Source organism: Hypanus sabinus, chromosome 9, assembly GCF_030144855.1.
Source record: "Hypanus sabinus isolate sHypSab1 chromosome 9, sHypSab1.hap1, whole genome shotgun sequence".
Classification (NCBI taxonomy): domain Eukaryota; kingdom Metazoa; phylum Chordata; class Chondrichthyes; order Myliobatiformes; family Dasyatidae; genus Hypanus; species Hypanus sabinus.
The window spans coordinates 57,160,288-57,186,795 of NC_082714.1; the positions used below are offsets into that span (position 1 = coordinate 57,160,288).

Genomic DNA, 26,508 nt, shown 5'->3' on the forward strand with positions numbered 1-26,508 from the left:
AACTTTGACTAAAATTGTTAAGGTGATGAACAATGAAATAGAGATGATAGTTCATTTAATGAATATAAAAATAACAGGAAGAACACTTAAGTGGAAAATAATAATAAAGTTTATTTTGTGAATAAAACAAATTCTGTTATTGAATTACAAGAAGAGAAAATTTGCAGAAGTTGGAAATCCAAGCCTCACACAGACAAATTGCTGGAGGAACTCAGTAGGCCAGGAAGCATCCATGGAAAAGTGTATAGTTGATGTTTTGGGCTGAGACCCTTCAGCAAGACTGGAGAAAAAAAAGATGAGGCGTCAGAGTTAGAAAGTGAGGGAGGGGAGTGGGAAACACAGGGCTATAGGTAAAACCTGGAGTAGGGGGAGGGGAGAATTAAAGAGCTGGGAAGTGAGATTGATTGGTGAGTGAGATACAGGGCTGCAGAAGGAGGAATCTAAAAGGAGAGGACAGAAGTTCACGGAAGAAAGAAAAGAGAAGAGGAGCACCAGAGAGAGGCTATGGGCAGGTAAGGAGATGGGTTGAGAGAGGGAAAAGGGGATGGGGTATGGTAAAGGGGGGGATTTACTGGAGTTGAAGAAATTAATGTTCATGCCATCAGGTTGGAGGGTAGCCAGACAGAACTGAAGGTGTTGCTCCTCCAACCTGAGTGTGGCATCATCGCGATAATAGAGGAGGCCATGGACTGACATGTTGGAATAGGAATGGGAAGAGGAATTAAAATGGGTGGCCACTGGTAGATCTCGCTTTTTCTGGCAGACGGAGTGTAGGTGTTAGACAAAGTGGTCTCCCAATTTATGTTGGGTCTCAGCAGTATACAGGAGGCTGCACCAGGAGCACCAGATACAGTAAGTGACCCAAACAGACTCACAGGTGAAGAGTCACTTCACATGGAGGACTGTTTGGGACCCTGACTGGTAGTGAGGGAGAAAGTGTAGGGGCAAGTGTAGCACTTGTTCCGCTTGCAAGGATAAGTGCTAGGAAGGAGATCAGTGGGGAGGGATGAATGGACAAAGGAATAAATAGGGAGCGAACCCTGCGGAAAGAAGAAAGTGGGGTGGAGGGAAAGATGAGTGTGGTGCTAGGATCCTGTTGGAGGTGGCAGAAGTTACAGAGAATAATGTGCTGGACGAGGAGGCTGGTAGGGTGAGGACAAGAGGAACCATATCCCTGGTGGTGTGACAGGAGGAAGGTGTAAGAAGGTGTAAGATGTGCCCGAAGTGGAAGAGATGCGGTTGTGGGTGTGTTGATGGTGGAGGAAGGGAAGCCCCTTTTTTGAAGAAGGAGGATCCCCCCTTTGTTCTGGAATGAAAATCCTCATTCTGAGAGCAGATGAGAGCAGAGAATTATTATTATTGAATAATTTGTTTCTAATGCAATCTCAGATATAAGAAAGGTGTCTTTCTCAGAGGATTGTTTTTCATGACATGAATGGTTTTGGTGTGGAAATGCTAGACATTTTCTGTTTCTGGCATTTTGTTTTAATGTTGTACAATTCAGGTGTAAATGTGGGAGGATGATGGACATAGTAGTTAACAGCTGAGCCAAAAAACGTTCCTGTGCCTAGGTACTACTCTGTGTGCCTGGTGAATGCCAATTTCAAGACTCATAGACATAATTTCCTTGCTGCACCCTGCATTAAAATATTACAGAGGTTATTGAGTACTGGCAGAAACACACTTGTCTGAGTACTTTTTTGCCAGTGGCATTTGATTTTGATTTTTGTTTAGTTACATGATGAAGTGAGAAATGATTCAGATTCCTTCATGACTGATCCTTTCAGCATTTGATTGATGGGATATTCAAAATTTGGGAAGTGTTGATAATGCTGACATATAATAACTCAATTCAGGGTATCAAGTTTATTGCAGGAAGAAAGGTACACTGGAAGCAGCATCAGCAAAACTGAAAGATTTAGTGCCAGTCAGATTCAGTTGTGGTATAGAACTCTGCGTGAGCTAAACATTAAAGTAGCATGCAATAGGTGGAGTGGGGGCATTCATGCAGCCAATGGATCAGAATGGTATGGACAATGAAACAGCTAATGGTAGCAGGATTCTCCAGTAAATTCCTCAGTGCTGGCAGTCTAGCTCATGAGAACCAAGCAAGGCAGAAGTGTTTTCGGTTATTTCCATCCATGTCTTCAGAGGTTGATCCATCATGGCTTTCTCTTGGGGTGACTTTTGGGCCAGACAGCATTCAGTCAGTGCCAATAAAGTTAAAACTTTGTCTTCTACCTGTCAATATAAGAATTGTCTAGGTGTCCACAAAAAGCATGACAAATCCAGTCTTTCCAATACCACCTTTATAGTCTGTTCAGAATCATCTGCAGATTAATGCAAAGAGTTATACACAGTGCTAAGGAGTGACTAGATAGTGAGCAAAGCCAGCCATAAGAAGGAACTGGTTACAAGAACAGGTTGGGTCAAGGTACCCTACAACAAATAACACCACTACAACTTTCTACCATCCACATGTACAAGTCTAGAATGAGTAGGATTCCTGTTTATTTGCTTGGATGAGTATAACTTCAAGTACACTCAAGAAGTTCAGAAATATTCAGGCCACAGCGTCCTGCATGATTAGTACCTCTTTCACCACTCAGAGCAGTGGCTTCCTCTCATACCAACACATTGATGCTGCACTATGTAGCATCTGCAAAATCCATGGTTTTTATTACCAAGAAAGGCAAGGTTAGTGGACATAACACAATAAAGAATGCCAACCAATTGAAGTTTCACCGTTTTTCTGCCTTTGAAGTATTTTGCCATCCTTCATTGTAGTTGGGTTGTAATCCTGGAGCTGCCCTTTCAACTGCATTGTGAGATTATTTTCACCAGGAGGTCTTCAATGGTTCAAGAAGAAGGCTTACCATTACTTTCTCAAGGTAATTTAGGGATAAATATTAATTGCAGAAATAAAAGCAGAAAGTGCAGAGTTCCTCCAATGAGGCAGTTTCAAAGTTCTAAGTATTTATAGCAATTTCTTATTTTTTTAAATTTGTGTTTTCCAACAACTGTATCATTTTCCTTTTCAAAACTAAGCGTTGGTCTTGCAACCATCAACCACCTAATGTAAAACAAATAAATATAATAAAACACTAAAATGATCACTGATACTTTGACCAGGACCCCTTGACTGCAGACCTCTTTGCAGACTTGTTAGGAACATGGTATTGGTTTAATATTGTCACATGTACTAAGGTACAGTGAATTTGTGTTGCAAACTGTCCATACAGTTTACTACAACAGTGCACTGTAGTAGAACAAGATAAACAATAACAATGCAGAATATATTGTTTGGTCCAGAGAACGTGCAACATAGGTACATTGTGAGGTTGGGAGATTATTGAATGCTTCCCTAGTAAATAACAATGAGTTATAATCTGTCCTAGAGCCTGGTGGTACTTGCTTTCAGGCTTTTGTATCTTCTCCCTGATGGGAGAGTAGAGAAGGAAGAACGTCCAAGGTGAGTGGTGTCTTTGATTATACTGACTGCTTTACTGAGGCATTGAGAGGTCTAGCTGAGTCCATGGAAGAGGGGCAGGTTTTTGTGATGTGCTGAGTGGTGTTCACAATTCTCTACAGTTTCTTCTGGTCACACGCAGAACAGTTGCCATACCAAACTTGTGATGCATCTAAATATGATAATTTCTATGGTGAAGGTCATAGGGGTTAAGACAAATTTCTTTAGCTTCCTGAAATGACAGAGGCGCAGATAAATTTTCTTGGTACGGTATCAATGTGGTTGGACTGGGGCAAGTTATTGGTGATGGTCACTTATAGGAACTAGAAACTCTCAATCCTCTGAACTTCAGCATCATTGATGCAACAGGACCATGTGCAGTGCCTCACTTCCTGAAGTCAATGAGCAGTTCTTTTGTATTGCTGACCTTGAGGGAAAGGTTGTTGCCTGTACTCTGATTATAATTATTTTGGATATGGCTTCCTACGGTGGTATCATCTGCATAAGGAGTAGAGTAGGGGGCTGAGGATGCAGCCTTGTGGGGCACTAGAGCTGAGAGTATTTATGGTTGAGTTGTTGATGCTTATCCTTACTGATTGTGGTTCATTGGTCTGGAAATCAAGGATCCAGTTTCAAAGCAAGGGATTGAGTCCCAGGTTTAGGAGTTTGGCGATAAGTTTGTTTGGAATTATATTGAAGGCAGAGCTTTAGTCAATAGATGAAGTCTTAACATAGGTGTCTTTACTGTCCAGATGCATGTCAGCCACAGACCTGTTTCAGTGACAGATGAATTGCTGTGGTCAAGGTTGTGTGGGAAGTTGGAGTAAATGCATGTTATGACCAGCCTTGTGAATTACTCATGATGGTGTATGTCACAGTCATTGGGACGGTAGTGATTAAGGAACATTACTTAATTTTCTTAAGTAACAGGGTGATAGTGGTCTATTCAAAGCAGGTGGGAACCCCAGATTAAATCAGGGAGAGGTTAAGAATGTCTGTAAGTACCCCAGCCAGCTCATCTGTGCTGGATCTATGGACATCACCAGGGACAACAGCCGAGCTAGTTGCTTTCTGCAGGTCCGCTCTCCAGAAGACTGATCTTTACATCTGCAAGAGAGACTATGGGTTCATTTGCTTTTGAGGGTTCTGTTCAAAGCGTGTGGAAAATATATTAAGTTCATTGGTAAGGGATGTGCTGTTAACTTAATACTGCAGCCCATTATAGCATGTACGCCCGACACACTAATGGCTGGTCGGGAACTTGGATTTAGACTGATATTGCCTCTTGGCGTCCTTGATAACTTTTTGAAGATCATGTCTTGATTTCTTGTAAAGGTCAGGGTCACCTGATTTGATTGCTACAGTCCTAGACTTAACCAGGGAGTGGATTTCTCAGCTTATTGATGGACAAAATGGACGTGGAGAAAAGTGCCAAAATTTAGAAGTGAAGTTAGACACTTCACTAAGGCAAGATCAGACCAAGTGTGTGATCAATGAATCCTGATAAAACTGAAGTCAGTCTGCTTCAAAGCTGATGGTTCTGTGATGGTTGACCTCAGTATAGTGTACCAGCTGTTTCATCAACAGTATTCCCTCCACCATAATGTCAGAAGTGGTGATGTTGCTGATGGTACAATTTTCATTTTCATTCTCAGCACCTCAGGAAATGATACAAAATTGAATACTTATTGCAAAACCGAGACAATATTGGATCATGGTTCATAATGTAAGTAATATTTGTGTTATAGATCCAGAGGTGCATGAGACAAAAGATTCTCCACCTGCCTGAATGAGTGCAATTCCAGCAATATTCAATAAGTTGAACATTATCAAGAACGTAGCAGGGCCATTTACTGGCAACCGTCTACCACCAGTGAAACATAACTATAGTGTGTACCATGGACATAATACACTACAGTTACTCAGCAAACTGATTTAAAAGCAGCTCCTAAATTCATGGCCCCTTCTGTCAAGGACAGCAAGAGAACACCATTTGCAGTTTCCTCCTCAGATTCACATGTCAACCTTCCTTGAAATTATATTGTCCTTTCTTTCTTATTTCTAAATAGTGGGATTGCTTACCCAAAAGCACTGAGGAAAAGCATTGAAGCATTGTAGCGGCCCAAAAAAGCTTTTCTTCCTAGGTGATCCCATAAGGCTATGTGCTTAGCCCCCTACTCTGCTTTCAACACTATAATCACTTCGAGACTAATCACTAAACCAGGACTGAGATCTAAACATCAATAACTCCCTGTAAGACCGGATCCTTGATTTCCTCACTTGTAGACCCCAGTCAGTTTGGATTGGCAAGAATGTTTCCTCACAATCACCATCAGCACAGGGGCACCACAGGGCTGTGAACTTAGGCCTCTGTTGTACTTGCTTTATACCTATGATTGTGTGGCTAAGTATAGTTCCAATGCTATATTTTAAGTTTGCTACCGACATCTCTGTTGGTGACTGAATCAAAGGTGGTGATGAATCAGCATATAGGAGAGAGATGGAAAATCTGGTTGAATGGTGCCACAACAACAAACTCTCATTCAATGTCAGCAAAAATAAAAAACTGATTATTGACTACAGGAGGAAGAAACTGGAGGTCCATGACCTGTCCTTGTTAGGGGACTGGAAGTGGAGAGGGTCAGTAACTTTAAATTTCTTGGCTTATCATTTCAGAGGATCTGTCCTGGGATAAACATGCAAATCCTGAACAGAGGTGGCGCTGGTGAGACATGGTGATATTTTGCAGGCAGCCAACAAAACTATTAACAGTTTTACTAAATATACTTGCTGTAATTTGATTGCAGCAATACGCAGCTTGAAATTTCCTGCTGAATGATAAACTTTTAAACTGTTTGTATGACTTGACGATTTAGTGTTATTCTGAAATATTTGGCAAACTGGACTCTTGAGCATGCAGGTACGGCTGTGGTGTTCATTGTTGGAACAGAATAGAGGCTGGACTGAAACTTTGGGCTGGACTAAAGCAACGAGGCTTGGGCTCGGGAACGAATAACATGTTTGGCTGATTTAAGAACTGATCCAGATTAAAAGGATTAAAGCATCAAGGCAGAGGGTGGATGATGAACTGGTGTTCAGCTCACTATTGCGTGAGGCTTTACTCATCTCAGTGCTGGACGCACTGTATAGCTGCAGCCTACAGCCACTGGCACTCACCTCTGTGTTGAACCTGGGTTCATGTCTATGATCTGCAGCCATCGTCCTCCTGGACCGCCTGTAGTGCTGAAATGGCTCCATGGCTATTGACTCATTTTTGAGCATTCTGCAGTTCATGTTCTGTGGATTGCATGCTTTTTAAAAAATATTGTTTACATGATTTGTTCTTTCTTTTTCGCACAATGGATGCATGACCATCTTTGACCTGTGGGGTTTTTCATGAGTTCTATTGTGTTTCTTTGTTTGCTTGCAAGAAGATGAATCTCAAGGTTTTATATGGTATGCATACTTTAAATTTGAACTTAAGTGCTATCACAAAGAAGGCATATCAACTCAGCTACTTTCTTAGAAGTTTGCATAGATTCAGTATGTCATCTAAGACTTTGAATGACGGTAGATGCACAGTGGAGAGTATGGTGGTATCATGGTCTGGTATGGAAACACCAATTCCCAGGAATGGAAAAGTCTACAGAAAGTAATGGATGGAGCCCAGTTCATCACAGGCGGCACCATCCCACTACCATCCGACAGGAAGTACAGGAGATTACAAACAACCAGGTTGAGGAACATTTAATACTCTACAGTCATCGGAGTCGGAGTCCTGAACATTGTGGATCACTTCACTCACCTTGATTCTGAACTGATTTAACAACCTACAGATCTCACTTTTAAGGACTCTGCAACTCAGGTTCTCAGTATTATGGGGTTTGAAGATAAATCTCTGAATTTTGTCCAGGCCACCTACTCAAAGCAGGCCTGTAAGCACTTCTCTGCCTCCCTTGTCTATACCTTCTTGGTTCTCACTACTAGTGGTGTGATCTTTAGTCTTATATGCTGGGAGTAGAAGTACAGCCAGGTTATCAGTCTGTGGGTATGGGATGGCACAATAAGTATTCTTGATGGTGGTATAACAGTGGTCAAGTGGTTCCACAGGTGATGTTTTAGTGGCAGTTGTTCAGAGACTTCTTCAAGCTGGCCTGGTTGAAATCCCCTGCGATGAGATGTGAAGACATCGGGGTGCACTATTCTGTGCCTGCTAGTTACGACGCTCTTCTCCTCCAGTGCCTGCCTGATGTTGGCCTGAGGAGGAATGTATACCGCTACCAGGGTGGGATGGTTGCGGAAAACTCCCTTGGCAGATGAAATGGATGACATTTGACTGCTAGGTGTTCCAGGTTGGGTGAGTAAGTTTGATACAGAACTGCCACATCTGTGCCCCATGATGAGGCATGCTTTAATCATAAAGCATATTCTACCTCCTCTGCCTTTAAAGGACTGAGCAGTGACTGACTGCCTTTGCAGTGGATAGTACTGCCCAAGTGCTGCTTTTGACCCTGACTGTTCATCATGAACTTTTTATTTTCACTGGACTTGTACTCAATGTTTTTCTCTTCAAGCCAACATGCTGTGGTTTAATCTGACTGCCATTATGGTGCAATACCTTGTTTCACAAGCTGATCTGTGCCAAAGCAGACACGTGGCCAGTTTTTGTGGCAGACACCTAAGCAGTCAGAACCTTGGAGCAATACCTCTCAATTCAGTTTATATTTTTTTATTCTGCCCATTCTAATTGCAGACAACAAATGGGGCTATCATGTACTAATTCGTTGCCATTTGAATTTGTCACACCCCTTATCTCATCATCACATGACTTTTTCTCCCTCCCTTTTGCATTCAATAGCCTGATGATTCAACCAAACTGCTGGTTTACTTCCCTCTAAGAAGGCTCCATTTAATTGCTTAGCTTTCCTTAAAGTCCACATTTTTAGTCAGGATGGATTGTTGTCAAATTCCATCTGCAAAGGTATTGGTGTATTGCTACACCAAATTGTTATTGCACTCTTCTTTCATTTTAGTCTTGAAAGATCATTACTAATGCCTCTACAATCTCTTCAGCTACTGCTTTCAGAATCATGATGTGTAGTCCATCTGGTCTAGGTGACTTATCTACCTTCAGACCTTTCAGCTTTCCAAGCTACCTTCTCCTTAGTAATAACAACTACAATCATTTCTGCCCACTCACAAATTTCTGGCATGCTACCTATGTCTAATACAGTGAAGATTGATGAAAAAAGTGACGAAACTGACCTTAAACATCGTAAAACAGTGGGTTGTTGTTATGCCTCCTGCTCACTGTGAAAATGAGGGACACCTCCCTCTCCTTGCCAGGGAGAGAGAATTTGTGGTTTGTCGAATGAAATGCAAAGCCTTTGGGGTAACTTAGGTCTGTGTCTTTGCTATTGCTTAACACAGGCTTGGGCTCGGTGACGGTATCGATGAATTTTTTTTTTGCTGGTGGGGCGAGGGGGATCTTTGCTTGCTGCCGCTTACGTGCAGGCGGGGGAGCTGGGGGACTTTGGGGTTCTCACGTTTAACTGTCATTCATTCTTTGGGACACTTCTCTATTTTCGTGGATGTTTGCGAAGAAAAAGCATTTTGGGATTTATATTATACATTTCTCTGACATTAAGTTTGACCTTTGAACCTTTGAAATACTAGTTAAGTTTGTCCGCCATTTCTTTGTCCCCCATGGCTACCTCTCCAGCGTTATTTTCCAGCAGTCTAATATCCACTATTGCCTCTCTTTTACTCTTCATATATCATAAAAAATCCTTTGGTATGCTCTTTTATATTATTGGCTTTCTTACCTTCATATTTCATCTTTTTTCTCATTATGGCTTTTTAGTTGCCATGTATTGGTGTTTTAAATCTTCCCAATCCTCTAACTTCCTACTAATTTTTTGCTATATTGCTGTATATGCCTTCCCCTTTGATTTAATGCTGCTTTTGACTTCCCTTGTCACCCATGGCTGCTTCGTCTTCTCCTTAGAGTACTTCTTCATCTTTGTGAAGCATCTATCTTGTGCCTTCCAAATTTCCTCCAGAAACACCAGCCATTGCTTTTCTGCCATCATCCCTGCTAATTTCTTCTACACTATGGGGAATAACGTCCTAATCTATTCATACCTTTCCCCATTGCTGAGGTCCTCAAGTCCTGGAAACATTCTTATAAATTTCCTCTATACTCTTTCAGTCTTACTGATCTCATTCCTGTATGTAGGTTACCAGAACTACACACAACACTCCAAATTTAGCTTCACCAATTTTTTATGCAACTGTGACATAATGTCCCATCAGCGTTGTGGTTTGCTTTAGAAAGTATTTAGAGGTAGAGTTATAAAGAGAGCCATTAAAATTTGTGTTTTTTGAAGGGAGTCAACTTCAAATTAAGCTGCATTAACTGCTACAGCCCTGTATCAAACACTTTGCCTGATACCGAGTACATAGAATTTGTTTCAGGATAAATAATTAAAAGCATGTTCTATTTTTTAATATGTGGCTATATCAGTATGCTGATTCTTGAATAATGCAGATAGAAGCCATGGGTATTGAACTTCCTTAGCAGTGGTTAGATGATTCAAGGTTCAATGTATATCAATGCTGGTTTGCCGGCCTGACTTCCAATCACAGATGTCCTATAGATGTCCCTTGTCCATGTCACTGGCTTTCGAATGCGAAGCAGAGGCTTAGTCTCTGGTCTGACCTCTAATTCCCCTATATCCCTGTTCCTAAACCTGACCCTTGACTCCCTCCCCCCGTCTGCAAAACCATCTCTATGAACCTAAAAGACAAGTAATAAAACAACTAAATCTGAGCTGCAGCCTCAACAGAGAAGGCACCTAGGCACCATCTTGAAGCAAAAAACCAGAATGAGCAAGATTCTCATAATATGTAAAATTTGTTTCCCATATGGAATCTTAACAGAAAAGGGACACATGCGTGAATGTAATACTTCAAACCTTACACATTGATAGAAGCCGTTTTGATCAGAAAGCCCAAGGGATTTGGGCTCCCTCTGCAATTGGATCCTTGACTTCCTAACCAGAAGACTACAATCTGTATGGATTATTGATAACATATCCTCCTCGCTGACGATCAACACTGGCGCACCTCTGGGGTGTGTGCTTAGCCCACTGTTCTACTCTCTATATACACATGACTGTGTGGCTAGGCATAGCTCAAATACCATCTATAAATTTGCTGACGATACAACCATTGTTGGTAGAATCTTAGGTAGTGACGACGGGGTGTAGAGAGTGAAATATGCCAACTAGTGGAGTGGTGCCACAGCAACAACGTGGCATTCAACGTCAGTAAGATGAAAGAGTTGATTGTGGACTTTAGGAAGGGTAAGATGAACACAGACCAATCCTCACTGAGGAATCAGAAGTGGAGAGAGTGAGCAGTTTCAAGTTCCTGGGTGTCAGATCTCTGAGGATCTAACCTGGTCCCTACATGTTGACAAACACGAGGAAATCTGCAGATGCTGGAAATTCAAGCAACACACACAAAATGCTGGTGGAATGCAGCAGGTCGGGCAGCATCTATAGGGAGAAGCGCTGTTGACGTTTCGGGCCGAGACCCTTCGTCAGGACTAACTGAAAGGAAAGATAGTAAGAGATTTGAAAGTAGAAGGGGGAGGGGAAAATGCGAAATAATAGGAGAAGACTGGAGGGAGTGGGGTGAAGCTGAGAACTGGAAAGGTGATTGGCAAAAGGGATACAGAGTTAGAGAAGGGAAAGGATCATGGGATGGGAGGCCTAGGGATAAAGAAAGGGGGAGGGGAGCACCAGAGAGAGATAGAGAACAGGCAGAGTGATGGGCAGAAAGAGAGAGAAAAAGGAGGAGGGGGTAGAAAGCTAAATATTATCAGGGATGGGGTTAGAAGAGGAGGAGGGACATTAACGGAAGTTAGAGAAGTCAATATTCATGCCATCAGGTTGGAGGCCACTGGGAGATGCTGCTTTCTCTGGTGGACAGAGCATAGGTGTTCAGCGAAACGGTCTCCCAGTCTGCATCAGGTCTCACCAATACATAAAAGGCCACACCGGGAGCACCGGACGCAGTATAGCACACCAGCCGACCCAACATATTGATGTAGTTATAAAGAAGGCAAGACAACGGCTATACTTTATTAGGAGTTTGAAGAGATTTGGCATGTCAACAAATACACTCAAAAACTTCTATAGATGTACCGTGGAGAGCATTCTAACAGACCGCATTTACTGTCTGGTATGGGAGGGCTACTGCACAGGACCGAAAGATGCTGCAGAAGGTTGTAAATCTAGTCAGCTCCATCTTGGGTACTAGCCTACAAAGTACCAGGACATCTTCAGGGAGTTGTGTCTCAGAAAGGCAGCACCCATTATTAAGGACCTCCAGCACCCAGGGCATGCCCTCTTCTCACTGTTACCATCAGGTTGGAGGTACAGAAGCTTGAAGGCACACACTCAGTGATTCAGGAACAGCTTCTTCCCCTCTGCCATCGGATTCCTAAATGGACATTGAATCTTTGGACAATACCTCACTTTTTTTTAATATGCATTATTTCTGGAATAATTTTGCATGTTTTTAAAAATCTATTAATTTACTTGTTTATTTGTTATTATTTTTATTTCATTTATTATTATTATTTTTCCTCTGCTGGATTATGTATTGCTTTGAACTGCTGCTAAGTTAACAAATTTCACGTCACATGCCGGTGATAACAAACCTGATTCTGATTAGACTATCCTCTTATAGCCCAAACATCAGATGTTACCTGAAAGGAGCAAAGGGGAAAAGGAGTAGTGGAAATTCATGCTCATAACACACATCCTGCCTAGTTTTCATTCTAATCATCCTATTTGTTTTATGACTGTTATATTTATTTTACATAGGTTATTGCCTTCACTAGAATATCAAGAAATTTCGTTGGATTGTTTCTTGTATTTGTCTACTTGTTTTGTCTAAAGTATGTGAATTAAATGTGGTGTTGGAAATGTTTACCAGTTATGTGTTCTACTAATACTTATTATATTGTAACATTAGGTCTCAAGCTAGCAATTCATACATGTGTTTCTTCTATTAGAAAATTGAACATACCACCATAGTCGTGTTTAATGTGCTAAACACTATTTCCCATCAAATCACTTTAAACTCATTCATTTTTGATAATGTGGAAATAACGTCCAAAGCATGTTTTAATCCCGTTGTCTATTGATGAACACTATCTTGTCTTAGTGATATCAAGGCCCAAGAAAACCTTAGTAGTCATTTTAAAGTTTGAAGTTTATAGTTAGTCATAGAGAAGTACATCACTAGAAAAAGGCTTTTTGGCCCATCTAGTCCATGCCGAAACTAATTAAACTGCATACTCCCATTGATCTGCACTGGGATCATGGACCTCCGTATCCCTCCCATCTATGTACTGATCCAAACTTCTTTTAAATATTGAAATTGAGCTTGCATACACAGCTTGTACTGGCAGCTCATTCCACTCTCACAACACACTGAGTGAAGAAGTTCCCCCTCATGTTCCTCTTAAACTTCACACATTTCACCTTTAACCCATAACCTCTGGTTCTAGCCCCCTCCCACCTTCACTGGAAAAAAACTTGTTTGCATATACCCTATATATACCCCTCATAATTTTGTACATCTCTATTAAATCTAACAACATGCCTTTTGACTTATCTTCATATTGTCTGCAAACTTTGTAGCAAAGCCATCAATTCCACCATCTCATTCAATGACATACAATGTAAAAATAATCAGTCCCACCACAGACCCCTGATGAACACCACTAGTCCTGGTAACCAACCAGAAAAGGCATCCTTTATAACCACTCTTTGCCTACTACCAATCACCCACTGCTTTATCCATGCTAGACTCTTTCCTGTAAACAGCAAAACAACATTGGCTATCCTCCAATCTGTTGGTAACTCTCATGTCGCTAAGGATATTTTAAATATTTCTGCTAGGGGCCCACAATTTTTGCACTTGTCTCAGTAGGGTTGGAGGGAACACCTTGTCAGGTCCTAGGGATTTATCCACCCTGATTTGCCTCAGGGTAGCGAGCACCTCTTCCTCTGTAATCTGTACAGGCCCATGAAGTTGATGCCACTTTGCTTACTTCTATAAACTCTGTATCTGCCTCCTGAGTAAATACAGATGCAAAGAGTTCAGTTAAGATCTCCCCCATTGGTTTTGGCTCCCCAGATGGGTTACCATTCTGGTCTTCCAGGAGACCAGTTTTGTCCCCTGTATTCCTTTTGCTCTTAATATACCTGTAGAATCCCTTAGGATTCTCCTTCATCTTGTCTGCTAAAACAACTTCATGCCTTCTTTTAGCCTTCCTGATTTCTTTCTTAAGTGTTCGATTGCATTTCTTGTACTCCATAAGCATCTAATTTTTTTTCTCTACTTGCCTATGCCTACTGTGAATCTCCTTATTTTTCCTCTCAACCATGCCTCAATATCTCTCAAAAACCAAGGTACCCTACACTTGCTATCTTTACCTTTTATTCTGACAGGTATATGCAAGCTTTGTGCTCTTAAAATGTAGTTTTTGAAGGCCTCCCATTTTGCAAGTACACCTTTGCCAGAAAACAGTCTGTTCGTTATAAAATATCCCAACCCTACACTTCTCCTATTTATAATAATTTATATCTTTATTTGTGAATTTAGTTGCTTGCTATTGTATACTTGTATAGATCTTCAAACTTGTATGGATCCTTGTAACTTATCAAGGAAGGAAAGATTGCAGTTTGTAACTTTTAATACTAGTATACAAGAATGTTGTCTAGTTGGTAGCTTAAACTTTTTGTAAAAATTAATATGAAATATAAAGCAAGTTAAAATAGTGAGAGAATATTAATGAGCAAAGTTTCTTTTCAAAGTCTGCTCATAGCTGAGTTGCAAATCATCCGTGTTCCAGATGAGAAGCATCATACTGAGTTTCATCACCCCCTTCTGATTGCAAATATGGCGTTATATCAACACAACATTTTTATTGTTTTTACATTGTAGTTGGAAGAGGCTAGCTTAATCCTTGCATTTCTTGATGACTGGCCAAAGAAAGCATAAGCTCAGCACCTGCTACTGGCAATGCCATTTTCACACTGCTGGTTTCAAAGTCCATTTTTGTCAGTTTGATGTGGTGCTGGAATACGATGGTTTCTACACTGCAGAGCAATCAGCTTGATCTTCAACGTGGCCAGTAACTGGGAGAGAACTGTGTCATAGAGTCATAGAACACGGCAGCACAGAAACAGACCCTTCGGCCCATCTAATCAATGTCAAACGATTAAACTGCCTAGTCCCATTGACCTGCAACTGGACCATACCCCTCCCATCCATATAGCTATCCAAATTTCTGCTAAATGTTGAAATCAAATCTGCATCCACTACGTCTGCTGGCAGCTTGTTCCACACTATCATCAGCCTCTGGTGAAGAAGTTCCCACTCATGTTCCACTCAAACATTTCACCTTTCAGCCTTAACTCATAACCTCTAGTTCTAGTCTTGCCCAACCTCTGAGGAAAAAGCCTGCTTGCATTTACCCTATCTGTACCTTTCATAAGTTTGTATACCTCTATCAAATCTCTTCTCATTTTTCTGCACTTTTGAGGAATGAAAGTCCAACCTATTCAACCTTTCTCTATCACTTTGGTCCTCAAGGCCTGACAGCATTGTAATCATTTTTCACTGTACTCTTTCAATCTTATCGTTATCTTTCCTGTAGGTAGGTGACCAAAGCTTTACATGGTACTCCAGATTATGTTTCCTCAATGTTTTATACAACTTCAACATAACATCCCAATTCCTGTACTCAGTACTATGATTTATGAAGGCTAATGTGCCAAAAGCTTTCTTTATGACCCTATCTCCCTGTGATATCACTTTCAAGGAACTATGGATCTGTATTCCCAGATCCCTCTGTTCTACTGTATTCCTTAGTGCCCTACTGCTCACAGTATTAGTCTTTTCCTGGTGCGTCCTCAACACCGCATACCTGTCTGCATTTAATTCCATCCACTATTTTTCAGACCATTTTTCCCACTGGTCCAGATTCTGCCACAGGCTTTGATAGTATTCCCCACTGTCCATTACTTTCCCAATTTTGGTGTCATCCGTAAACTTGCTGATCCAGCTAATCACCCACTAGTCACACGCCTCCAGTCAGAGAAGCAACCATCTACTCCCACTTTCTGGCTTCTCCTAAAAAGCCAATGTCTAATCCCATTTACTACCTATTAATTTCGCAGCAGCAGTTCAATGCAATACATAATATAGGAGAAAAATAAGTAAATCAATTGCCGTATATGTATATTGAATAGATTAAAAATCATGCAAAAACAAAAATAATAGAATATAGAACCTAGAATAGTACAGCACAGTACAAGCCCTTCAGCCCACAATGTTGTGCTGACCCTTAAACCCTGCCTGTCATATAACTCCTCCACCATAAATTCCTCCATATACCTGTCTAGTAGTCTCTTAAATTTCACTAGTGTATCTGCCTCCACCACGGACTCAGGCAGTGCATTCCGCGCACCAACCACTCTCTGAGTGAAAAACCTTCCTCTAATATCCCCCCTTGAACTTCCCTCCCCTTACCTTAAAGCCATGTCCTCTTGTATTGAGCAGTGGTGCCCTGGGGAAGAAGTGCTATCCATTCCTCTTAATATCTTGTAATATATATTTAAAAAATGAGGAGGTATTCATGGGTTCAATGTCCATTTAGGAATCAGATGGCTGAGGGGAAGAAGCTGTTCCTGAATCACTTGAGTGTGTGACTTCAGGCTTCTGTACTTGCTACTTCATGCTAACAATCATAAAAGGGCATACAACGGGTGCTGGGGTTTCTTAATAATGGATGCTGCATTTCTGAGACACAGCTCCTTGAAGATGTCCTGGGTACTTTGTAGGCTAGTACCCAAATGGAGCCGACTAAATTTACAACTCTCTGCAGCTTCTTTCGGTCCTGTGCAGTAGCACCCCTCCCCCCCCGCCATACCAGCCTGTCAGAATGCTGTCCACTGTAAGTCTGTCGTGAGCCTTATAGGCTCATCAGGCTGGTGCTTATGCTAGTTTCCGAGGCGTGAAGCGACTGAAAGTATGATATTCCCCCCCCTCCCCCCCTCCTCCTGAAAGGATGCCAGTCAATTGCGAGGTTAACCCCCAGCATTTTGCCGAAACCCATTTTCAGCTGGGTGGACTAGAGCAATGTGTGGTTAAGTGCCTTGCTCAAGGATACAACACGCTGCCTTGGCTGGGGCTCATGCTCATGACCTTCAGATTGCTAGTCCAACGCCTTAACCACTTGGCCACGTGCCACACATGCTCTCTACCGTACATCTATAGAAATTTTTGAGTGTTTGGTCAAGGCAGTCTTGAGGAGGACTTCATAGAATGTATAAGTGATAGCTTTCTTGAGCAACATGTTACCAATCCTACAAGGGAATGTGCTATCTTAGATCTGATCTAATGCAATGAGACAGGTAAAATTAGCAATCTTGTAATTAGGGATCCTCTTGGAAAGAGTGATCACAGTATGTTTGAGTTTCTCATATAAATGGAGGGTGCAATAGTTTGATCTAAAACAGGGTGTTATGCTTAATGCAGGGTGTTATGTTATGGTGGCGAGGAAGTCCACCCCTCCTACAAATGACAGGTGCTGTGTCTCACCGTGGCCGAAGTGTGAAGATCCCTGTGCAGGGTCAACCCACAGAAAGCTGCTGGACCAGACAACATCCCTGGTAAAGTGCTCAGAGGATGTGCAGACTAGCTAGCAGATGTTCTCACTGACATCTTCAACATCTCCCTGAGCTGCGCCACTGTTTCAACGTGCTTCAAGGCTGTCACCATCGTCCCTATGCTGAAGAAGTCTTCAGTGTCCTGCCTAAATGACTACCGTCCCGTTGCAGTCACATCCATCATCATGAAGTATTTTGAGAGGCTCGTCATGAGTCATATCAAGACCCTGCTGCCCCCTTCACTGGACCCCCTGCAGTTTGCGTACCATCCCAACTGCTCAACAGATGATGCCATTGCCACCACCTTCCACCTGGACAAAAAAGACACATATGTTCCGATGCTGTTCATAGACTTCAGTTCAGCATTCAACACAGTCATCCCTCAGAAATTGATTGGAAAGCTGAGCCTACTGGGCCTGAACACCTCCCTCTGCAACTGGATCCTAGACTTCCTGACTGGGGGACCTCAGTCAGTCTGGATCGGGAGCAGCATCTCCAACACCATCACTCTGAGCACAGGGGCTCCCCAGGGCTGCGTGCTCAGTCCACTGCTGTCCCACGACTGTACTGCGACACACAGCTCGAACCATATCATTAAGTTTGCCGATGACACGACCATGGTGGGTCTCATCAGCAAGAACGACGAGTCAGCTTACAAAGAGGAGGTGCAGCGACTAATGGACTGGTGCAGAGCCAACAATCTGTCTCTTAATGTGAACAAAACAAAAGAGATGGTTATTGACTTCAGGAGGGCATGGAGTGACCAATTACTGCTGAACATCGACGGCTCCTCGGTAGAGATTGTAAAGAGCACCAAGTTTCTTGGTGTTCACCTGTCGGAGCATCTCACCTGGACCCTCAACACCAGTTCCATAGCAAAGAAAGCCCAGCAGCCTCTCTACTTTCTGCAAAGGCTGAGGAAAGTCCATCTCCCACCCCCCAACCTCATCGCATTCTACAGGGGTTGTATTGAGAGCATCTTGAGCAGCTGCATCACTGCCTGGTTCGGAAATTGCACTACTTCAGATCGCAAGACCCTGCAGCGGATAGTGAGGTCAGCTGAGAAGATCATTGGGGTCTCTCTTCTTGCCATCACGGACATTTACACTACACGCTGCATCTGCAAAGGAAACAGCATTATGAAGGACCCCATGCACCCCTCATACAATCTCTTCTCCCTCCTGCCGTCTGGGAAAAAGGCTCCGAAGCATTCGGGCTCTCACGACCAGACTATGTAACAGTTTCTTCCCCCAAGCTATCAGACTCCTCAATACCCAAAGCCTGGACTGACACCTTGCCCTATTGTCCTGTTTATTATTTATTGTAATGCCTGCACAGTTTTTATGCACTTTATGCAGTCCTGTTTAGGTCTGTAGTCTAGTGTAGCTTTCTCTGTGTTGTTTTTTTTTACGTAGTTCAGTCTAGTTTTTGTACTGTCATGTAACACCATAGTCCTGAAAAAACGTTGTCTCATTTTTACTATGTACTGTACCAGCAGTTATAGTTGAAATGACAATAAAAATGTCTTGACTTGACATGACTTGAAACAAGGGAGACTACAATAGGATGAGGGAAGAGTTGGATGGGGTAGACAGGGAACACAGGCTATATGGTGGGACGGTTGAGGAACAGTGGAAGACTTTCAAAGAGATTTTTCACAGTGCTCAACAAAAGTGTATTCCAGTCAAATGCAAGGACAGAAAAGGTGTGGAGAGACAGCCACGGATAGCTAAGGAAATAAAGGAAGGCTTCAAACTAAAAGCTTGTGTGTACGAAGTTGCCAAGAGTAGTGGGAAACTGTAAGATTAGGAAAACTTTAAAAAGCAACAGAGAACCACTAAGTCAGCAATAAAGAAAGGGAAGATTGATTATGAAAATCAACTAACATGAAATATAAAAATGGATAGTAAAAGTTTTATAATTATATAAAGCAGAAAAGGGTGGCTAAATTGAATGTAGGTCCCTTGGGAGATGAAAAGGGGGAATTGATATTGGGTAATGAGGAAAGAGCTGAGGCTTTGAAATAGCTATGCTGTGCTGGTTTCATTGTGGAGGACATACCTAACATGCCAAAGATAGATGTTATGGATGCGATGGGAGGTTGGGATCTTGATACAATAGCTACCACTAAGGAGATAGTGCTGAGCAAACTTGTGGGCCTAAAGATAGACAAGTCCACTGATTGTGATGGAATGCCTCCCAGGGCACTGAAAGAAATGGCAGAGGTTATAGTTGAGGCTTTGGTGATAATTTATCAAAATCCCATGGACTCTGGACAGGTCCTGGTGGATTGGAAGAAGGCAGATGTCATACCACTGTTCAAATAAGGATGTAGGGAAAAAGCAGGTAGCTATAGGCCAGTTAGCTTAACATCTGTAGTTGGGGAAATACCTGAAGCTACCATTAAAGAAGAAATAGTGAGGTGTATGGAAAGAAATAGATCCATCATGCAGATGCAGCATGGATTCAGCAAAGACAAGTCCTGTTTAGCAAACTTACTGGAGTTCTTTGAGGATATAACAAGTGCAGTGGACAGAGGGGAGCAGATGGATGTTATTTACTTGGATTTCCGGAAGGCGTTCGAAAAGGTGCCACATAAAAGACATTCATAAGATAAGGGTGCATAGAGATGTGGTTGATGTATTAGCATAGATAGAGGTATGGCTGACCAATAGAAAGCAGAGAGTTGGAATACATGGGTGTAACTCTGGTTGGCAATCAGTGGTGAGCAGTGTGCGCAAGAGTCGGTGCTGTGCCCACAACAGTTCACAATATGCATTAACGATCTGGAAGAGGTGACCGAGTGTAGTGTATCTAAGTTTGCTGATGACACTAAATTGAGTGGAAAAGGAAGTTGTGCAGAGGATATGGAGAGTTTGCAGAGAGATATAGATAGGTTAAGTGAGTGGGCAAGGGTCTGGCAGATAGAATACAATGTTGATAAATATGAGGTCATCCGCTTTGGAAGAAAAAATGGAAGATCAGATTATTACTTAAATAGTAAAAGATTGCAGCATGCTGCTGTGCAGATGGACTTGGGATTGCTTGTGCATAAATTGCAAAAGGTTGGTTTGCAGGTGCAGCAGGCTGTCAAAAATGCAATGTTGGCCTTCATTGCTGGAGGGGTTGAATTTAAGAGCAAGAAGGTTATGCTGTAATTATACAGGGTACTGGTGAGGCCACATCTGGAGTACTGCGTGCAGTTCTGGTCTCCTTACTTGAAGAAGGATATACTTGAAGAAGGCTTTGGAGGTGGTGCAGAGGAAGTTCACCAGATTGATTCCAGAGATGAGGGGGTTAGACTATCAAGAGAGATTGAGTCACCTGGGACTGTACTCTCTGGAATTCAGAAGAATGAGAGGAGATCTAATAGAAACATATAAAATAATGAAAGGGATGGATAACATAGTGGTAGATAAGTTGTTTCCACTGGTGGGTGAGACTAGAATTAGGGGACATAGCCTCAAGGTTTGGGGGAGTAAATTTAGGAACTGCTTTTCCCAAAGAGTGGTGAATCTGTGGAATTCTCTGCCAGTGAAGTAGTGGAGGCTACCTTGGCAAATATATTTAGGACAAGGTTGGATAGATTTTTACATAGTAGGGTAATTAAGGATTATGGAGAAAAGATAGGTAGGTGGAGATGAGTCCACGGTCAGATCAGCCATGACCTTATTGAATGGTGGATCAGGTTCGATAGGCCAGATGCCCTCTCCTGCTCCTATTTCTTATGCTGTTATGACTTTGTGGCCAAGTTCGCCACTGTTAGAAAGATAGGTGAAGGGGCAGGTAGTGTTGAGGAAGAAGGTATTCTTCAGAAAGACTTGGACAGATTAGGAGAATGGACAAAGAAGTGGCAGATGGAATATAGTATCGGGAAGTGTATTGTTATGCACTTTGGTAGAAGGTATAAAGATGAATTCAAAGTCAGAGGTGCAAAGGAACAGGGGGTCCTAGTTCAGGATTCTCTAATAGTTAACTTGCCGGTGGAACTGGTAGTATGGAAGACAAATGCAATGTTATTCTTCATTTCAAGAGGTGTAGAATATTAAAGTAAGCATGTAGTATTGCAGCTTTATAGGGCATTGGTTAAACCACATTTGGAGTTTTGGACCCTGTATGTAAGAAAGGATGTGCTAACATTGGAGTGGCTCCAGAGGATGTTTATGAGAATTGATCCTGGGAATTAAAGGGTTCTCATATGAGAAGCATCTCATGGCTCTGGGTTTGTTCTTGCTGGACTTCAGAAGAATAATGGGCATCTCATTGAAATCTACTAAATACAAAAGGCCTAGATAGAGTGGATATGAAGAGAATCTTTCCAATAGTGAGAGACTCTAGGTTGGGAGAACACAGTCTAAGAGTAGATGGGCACCCTTTAGAACTTAGATGAAGAGGAATTTCTTTAGCCGGAGGGTGATGAATCTGTGGATATCATTGCATTCAGCTGTGGAGGCCAAGTCATCGGGTATATTTTCTTTGGTAAGTTATTGATTAATATGGGTGTCAATGTTACAGGGAGAAGGCAGGAGAATAGGGTTGGGAGGGAAAATAAATCAGGCATGATCAAATGAGGGAGCAGGCTTAAAGGGGCAAATGGCCTAATTCTGTTTCTACAGATGTATTTGGACTTAATGTATGAAGTTGGGAAGTCATATATGAATGAAATTTCCAGTATATATAAACAGTCCAACACATTCAGCTTACAACTAAATGCTTTTTCCTCTTCTAGGATAGAAGATGCTTTTTTTATTTCATCTTATTATAAATTCCTGAATATAACTCAGCTACTGTTGACAAGATCCCAATATTATGAAGGAGACAATAATATAGTCCCATATAGTGCATGATAGAGACAATGCAATTTTAGAATCATCTTGCAATATATTGCTGATGAAATACCTGATCCCCTGAGTTTTTTGGGACCCAGAGGGAAGCTTAATAGAGAGAATTTTATAGATAAGCAATCAAAATAGAGTTCAATAACGTTGTGCATTTAACTATATTTTTCCATTTCTTTACAGGCTGGGAGTCTCAGTTGCTAGAAACTGGGTTCCTTGGAATTTTCCTGTGCCCTGTGCTGACCCTCCATTCCATTCCACATCATACACCACCATCCAAAATAGTCATCTGGTCTTTCCGTTGGCTCATTTTCCGCATTATGCTAGGAGCGGTGAGTGGAATTTTTTTCCCTGTTTCAAAAGTATTGAACTTCGCTATCATATTTGGTTCTCAGGCATCAAGTACTTTAGGATTTAATTCAGAAATGTGCAGTGAAAGCTGTGGTTGGGTTAAGATGAGGGATCCTGAATTACTACATCTACAACAGGACCATTGATTAAACTATAATGAAGAAAAAACAAGATGCTGCATCCGACAAACAGTGTTAAACAATGTGAATAGATCTTACTGATGCATAGCGACTAAATGAAAGCATTCACTGCAATTATTGCTTTCAAATAAGATTATCAGCTAATCATTTTTATTAATGTCTGGTTAATCATTGATTATCTCACATCCTTGTATAATCTGCCACCTATAATGAGAATATAAAATCTATATATTACTCTAAGTAGCAAGCAGCCCCTTCATTTAAAGTTACTATAAAGTAAAGGAATAAGGAGTGATTAGAAAAATTCACTTTTTAGAATCTGGAGAAGTTGAGGCAAATAGCATAATTTAAGGGGAAGTTTGTTTGCCACATGTATAAGTATCTAGTAAATAATGCTGTTCGTATTAGATGAGGTGGAATTGGAAGCGATTTCATTGAAGTAGAAATAGCAGGGTAGAGCAGATTTGCTGAATGTGAAGTATTGTATAGTTTTATCGACTGGAGTAAACAGTATAATTGCTTGAAAAGACATGTTTTTCTTTACAAGTTGTGCTGATCCATCTAGTGCGTCTTTTGGAAAAACAGATTAAGAATATGTGCTATTTTGAAGTTGCTACCAGCCATAAATTGACATCAGACTTGAAGTGGATTAGTTGATCAATTAATGAAGAATGATAAAGCATTCAGTAATGTTTTAGAGAGTTGTATACATGGAAGTGGTTGATTTTGTCCTGGTACTTTTAACTGGAATCGGCTCAATATGCTCCATAAAACATAGAACAATACAGCACAGTACAGGCCCTTCGGCCCACAATGTTGTGCCGACCCTTAAACCCTGCCTCCCATGTAACCCTCCACCTTAAATTCCTCCATATACCTGTCTAGTAGTCTCTTAAATTTCACTGGTATATCTACCTCCATCAGTGACTCAGGCAGTGCATTCCACGCATCAACCACTCTCTGAGTAAAAAACCTTCCTTTAATATCTCCCTTGAACTTTCCTCCCTTTACCTTAAAGCCACGTCCTCTTGTATTGAGCAGTGGTGCCCTGGGGAAGAGCGCTGGCTGTCCACTCTATCTATTCCTCTCAATATGATATAGTTTTCCAGGATAAAATAAATGAAGGTTGATTTGCTTGTGAAAACAGGGGAATTGTTCTACTTTTGACAATGATGATAATGGTAATTATAGATGGATGTTCACTTTCTCATATACTTAAAAAGAAATTAATTGTTGTGTTTCAAAGTTATGTCATTGCCCAATGTTTTTGGCACAGTAATTGGTAAAGGTATGTGGCAAGATGCTGGCATGCTTTCACATCAATAACTTGCTGTCACTCCAATAACATTTGAAATCAATTATGCCTGGAAGATTCTACTTTAGGTAAATGAACAGTCATATAGGTTAGCCCAGCATTCTGTATGAAAAGCTGAGCAGTTAACTGGATTTATGCCAAAAATCCCCTGTAGGCTGTAGATCATTTTTAAGAAGGTGAACTGTATTGAAAACAAGTGCTGGCATGTGTTTAATAGGAATAGAAATGTAGAAAACCTACAGCACAATACAGGCCCTTTGGCCCAAAAAGCTGTGCCGAACATGTCCTTACCTTAGAACTACCTAGCCCATAGCCCTCTTTTTCTAAGCTTCATGTACCTATCCAGAAGTCTCTTAAAAGACCCTATCATTTCCGCCTCCACTGCTGCCGCTGGCAGTCCATTCCATGTACTCACCACTCTGTGTAAAAAAAACTTACCCCTGACATCTCCTCTGTACCTACGTCCAAGCACCTTAAAACTATGTCCTCTCGTGCTAGCCATTTCAGCCCTGGGAAAAAGCCTCTGACTATCCACACGATCAATGCCTCTCATTATCTTGTACGCCTCTATCAGGTCTCCTCTTATCCTCCATCGCTACAAGGAGAAAAGGCCGAGTTCACTCAACCTTTTCTCATAAGCAATGCTCCCCAATCCATGCAACATCTTTGTAAATCTCCTCTGCACCCTTTTTATGGTTCCATGCCCTTCCTGTAGTGAGGCGACCAGAATTGCGCACAGTATTCCAAGTGGGGTCTGACTAGGGTCCTATATAGCTGCAACATTACATCTCAGCTCTTAAACTCAATCCCATGATTGATGAAGGCCAATGCATCGTATGTCTTCTTAACCACAGAGTCAACCTGTGTAGCAGCTTTTAGTGTCCTGTGGACATGGACCCTAAGATCCCTCTGATCCTGGACACTGCCAAGAGTCTTGCCATTAATGCTATATTCTGCCATCATATTTGATCCACCAAAATGAACCACCTCACACTTATCTGGGTTGAACTCCATTTACCACTGCTCAGCCCAGTTTTGCATTCTATCAATGTCCTGCTGTAACCTCTGACAGCCCTCCACACTATCCACTACACCCCTAACCTTTGTGTCGTCTGCAGATTTACTAACCCATCCCTCCACTTGGTCGTCCAGGTCATTTATAAAAAACACGAAGAGTGGCGGTCCCAGAACAGATCCCTGACGCCCCACTGAAATAAAACCTTTCTGTAAGGGAATCTTCCAACACCATTTCATTTACTGTGTAGCATTCTGATCAGTATTATTATACGACAAAGTATTATATAAATGCTAATTCTTTATTTTTTGATGTTCAAACACAGAAATTGAATTTTTTGCATTATATTTTAAGATGTTTTCAGCTGAACACAAATGCATATTAAATGTTGATTTTAGGTAGCTTAATCTTTATGAACTCTGATGAACTTGCAAAACTGCACGATGTTGGCTGCAGGCAAGAAACAGCCCATCCTGATATATTTCAGATTACAGTTGGTGATTTTAATGAGGCCTGTTTGAAGAAAACCCTGCCCAATTATCAAGAACAAGTTATCTGTTGCACCAGAGGTCCCAACACACTAGACCACTGCCACATTACGATAAGGAATGCCTACCCTTCCTTTCCAAGACCACAGTTTGGCAAATTGGACTGTTTGGCTGTAATCCTACTACCTGAATACAGACAAGAGCCTAAAAGGAAGGCTCCAGAGATCAAGACAACTAAGAGGTAGTTGCGGGAGGCAGAGGAACGGTTACAGGATTGCCTTGAGTCAGTGGACTGGGCCGTGTTCAAGAATTCATCTGATGATCTGAATAACAACACAACGGTCATAACAGACTTTATTGAAACAGCTGTGGATGAGTGTGTCCCTATGAAATTGTTCAGGGTTTACCCAATCAGAAGCCCTGGATGAATCATGAAATCCAGAATTTGCCGAGAGTCAGATTTGAGACATTCAGGTCTGGAGATCAAGAATACCTCAAGAGGTGCAGGTATGATCTCCGGAAAGCCATCTCGTCAGTGAAGTGGAGATTCCAGATTAGACTGGTATCAATGAGGGTTGCTGAGAAGCTGTGGCAGTGTTACAAAGTTAAATCTTGCAACCTAGAGAACAGCAGAGCATTGCTTCCAGATGAGCTCAATGCCTTCTATGTTCGCTTTGACCACCAGAACAGGGAGGAACCATCGCGCACTCCCATGTCTCCTGATGATCCTTTGGTCTCAGTATCTGAACATGACATGTGGGCTGCCTTAAAGAGAGTGAATTGAAGGAAAGTATCTGGCCCAAGTATTGAAGATCTGTGTTGACCAATTGGCTTCTGTGTTCATGGATATCTTCAAACTCTTGCTGTGGCAGTGTGTGGTACCCATCTGCTTCAAGCAGGCTTCAATCATACTGGTGCCCAAGAAGAGCATGATAACCTGATTCAGTGACTATCGTCCAGTGTCACTTACATCCACAGTAATGAAGTGTTTTCAGAGGCTGGTGGTAGAAGCATATCAGCTCCTGTTTGGCGATTTGGAACTGCTTCAATTCATAGCAACAGGTCTATAGCAGCTGTCATCTCACTGGCTCTTCACAGAACCTTGAAATTTCTAGACAGCAAAAATGCATATATT

At 41.7% G+C, this 26,508-nt stretch overlaps 1 protein-coding gene across 3 annotated transcripts in view; it reads left to right on the forward strand.

Annotated features, from left to right (window-relative positions):
* lmf1 (lipase maturation factor 1) overlaps positions 1–26,508 on the forward strand; it is a 649,165-nt gene that overhangs the window by 162,594 nt on the left and 460,063 nt on the right. For all 3 annotated transcript variants that reach the window (XM_059979755.1, XM_059979757.1, XM_059979756.1), the window contains exon 2: positions 22,248–22,396. In XM_059979755.1, the coding sequence (XP_059835738.1) occupies positions 22,248–22,396 (149 nt within the window). The remainder of the gene's footprint in view (positions 1–22,247; positions 22,397–26,508) is intronic.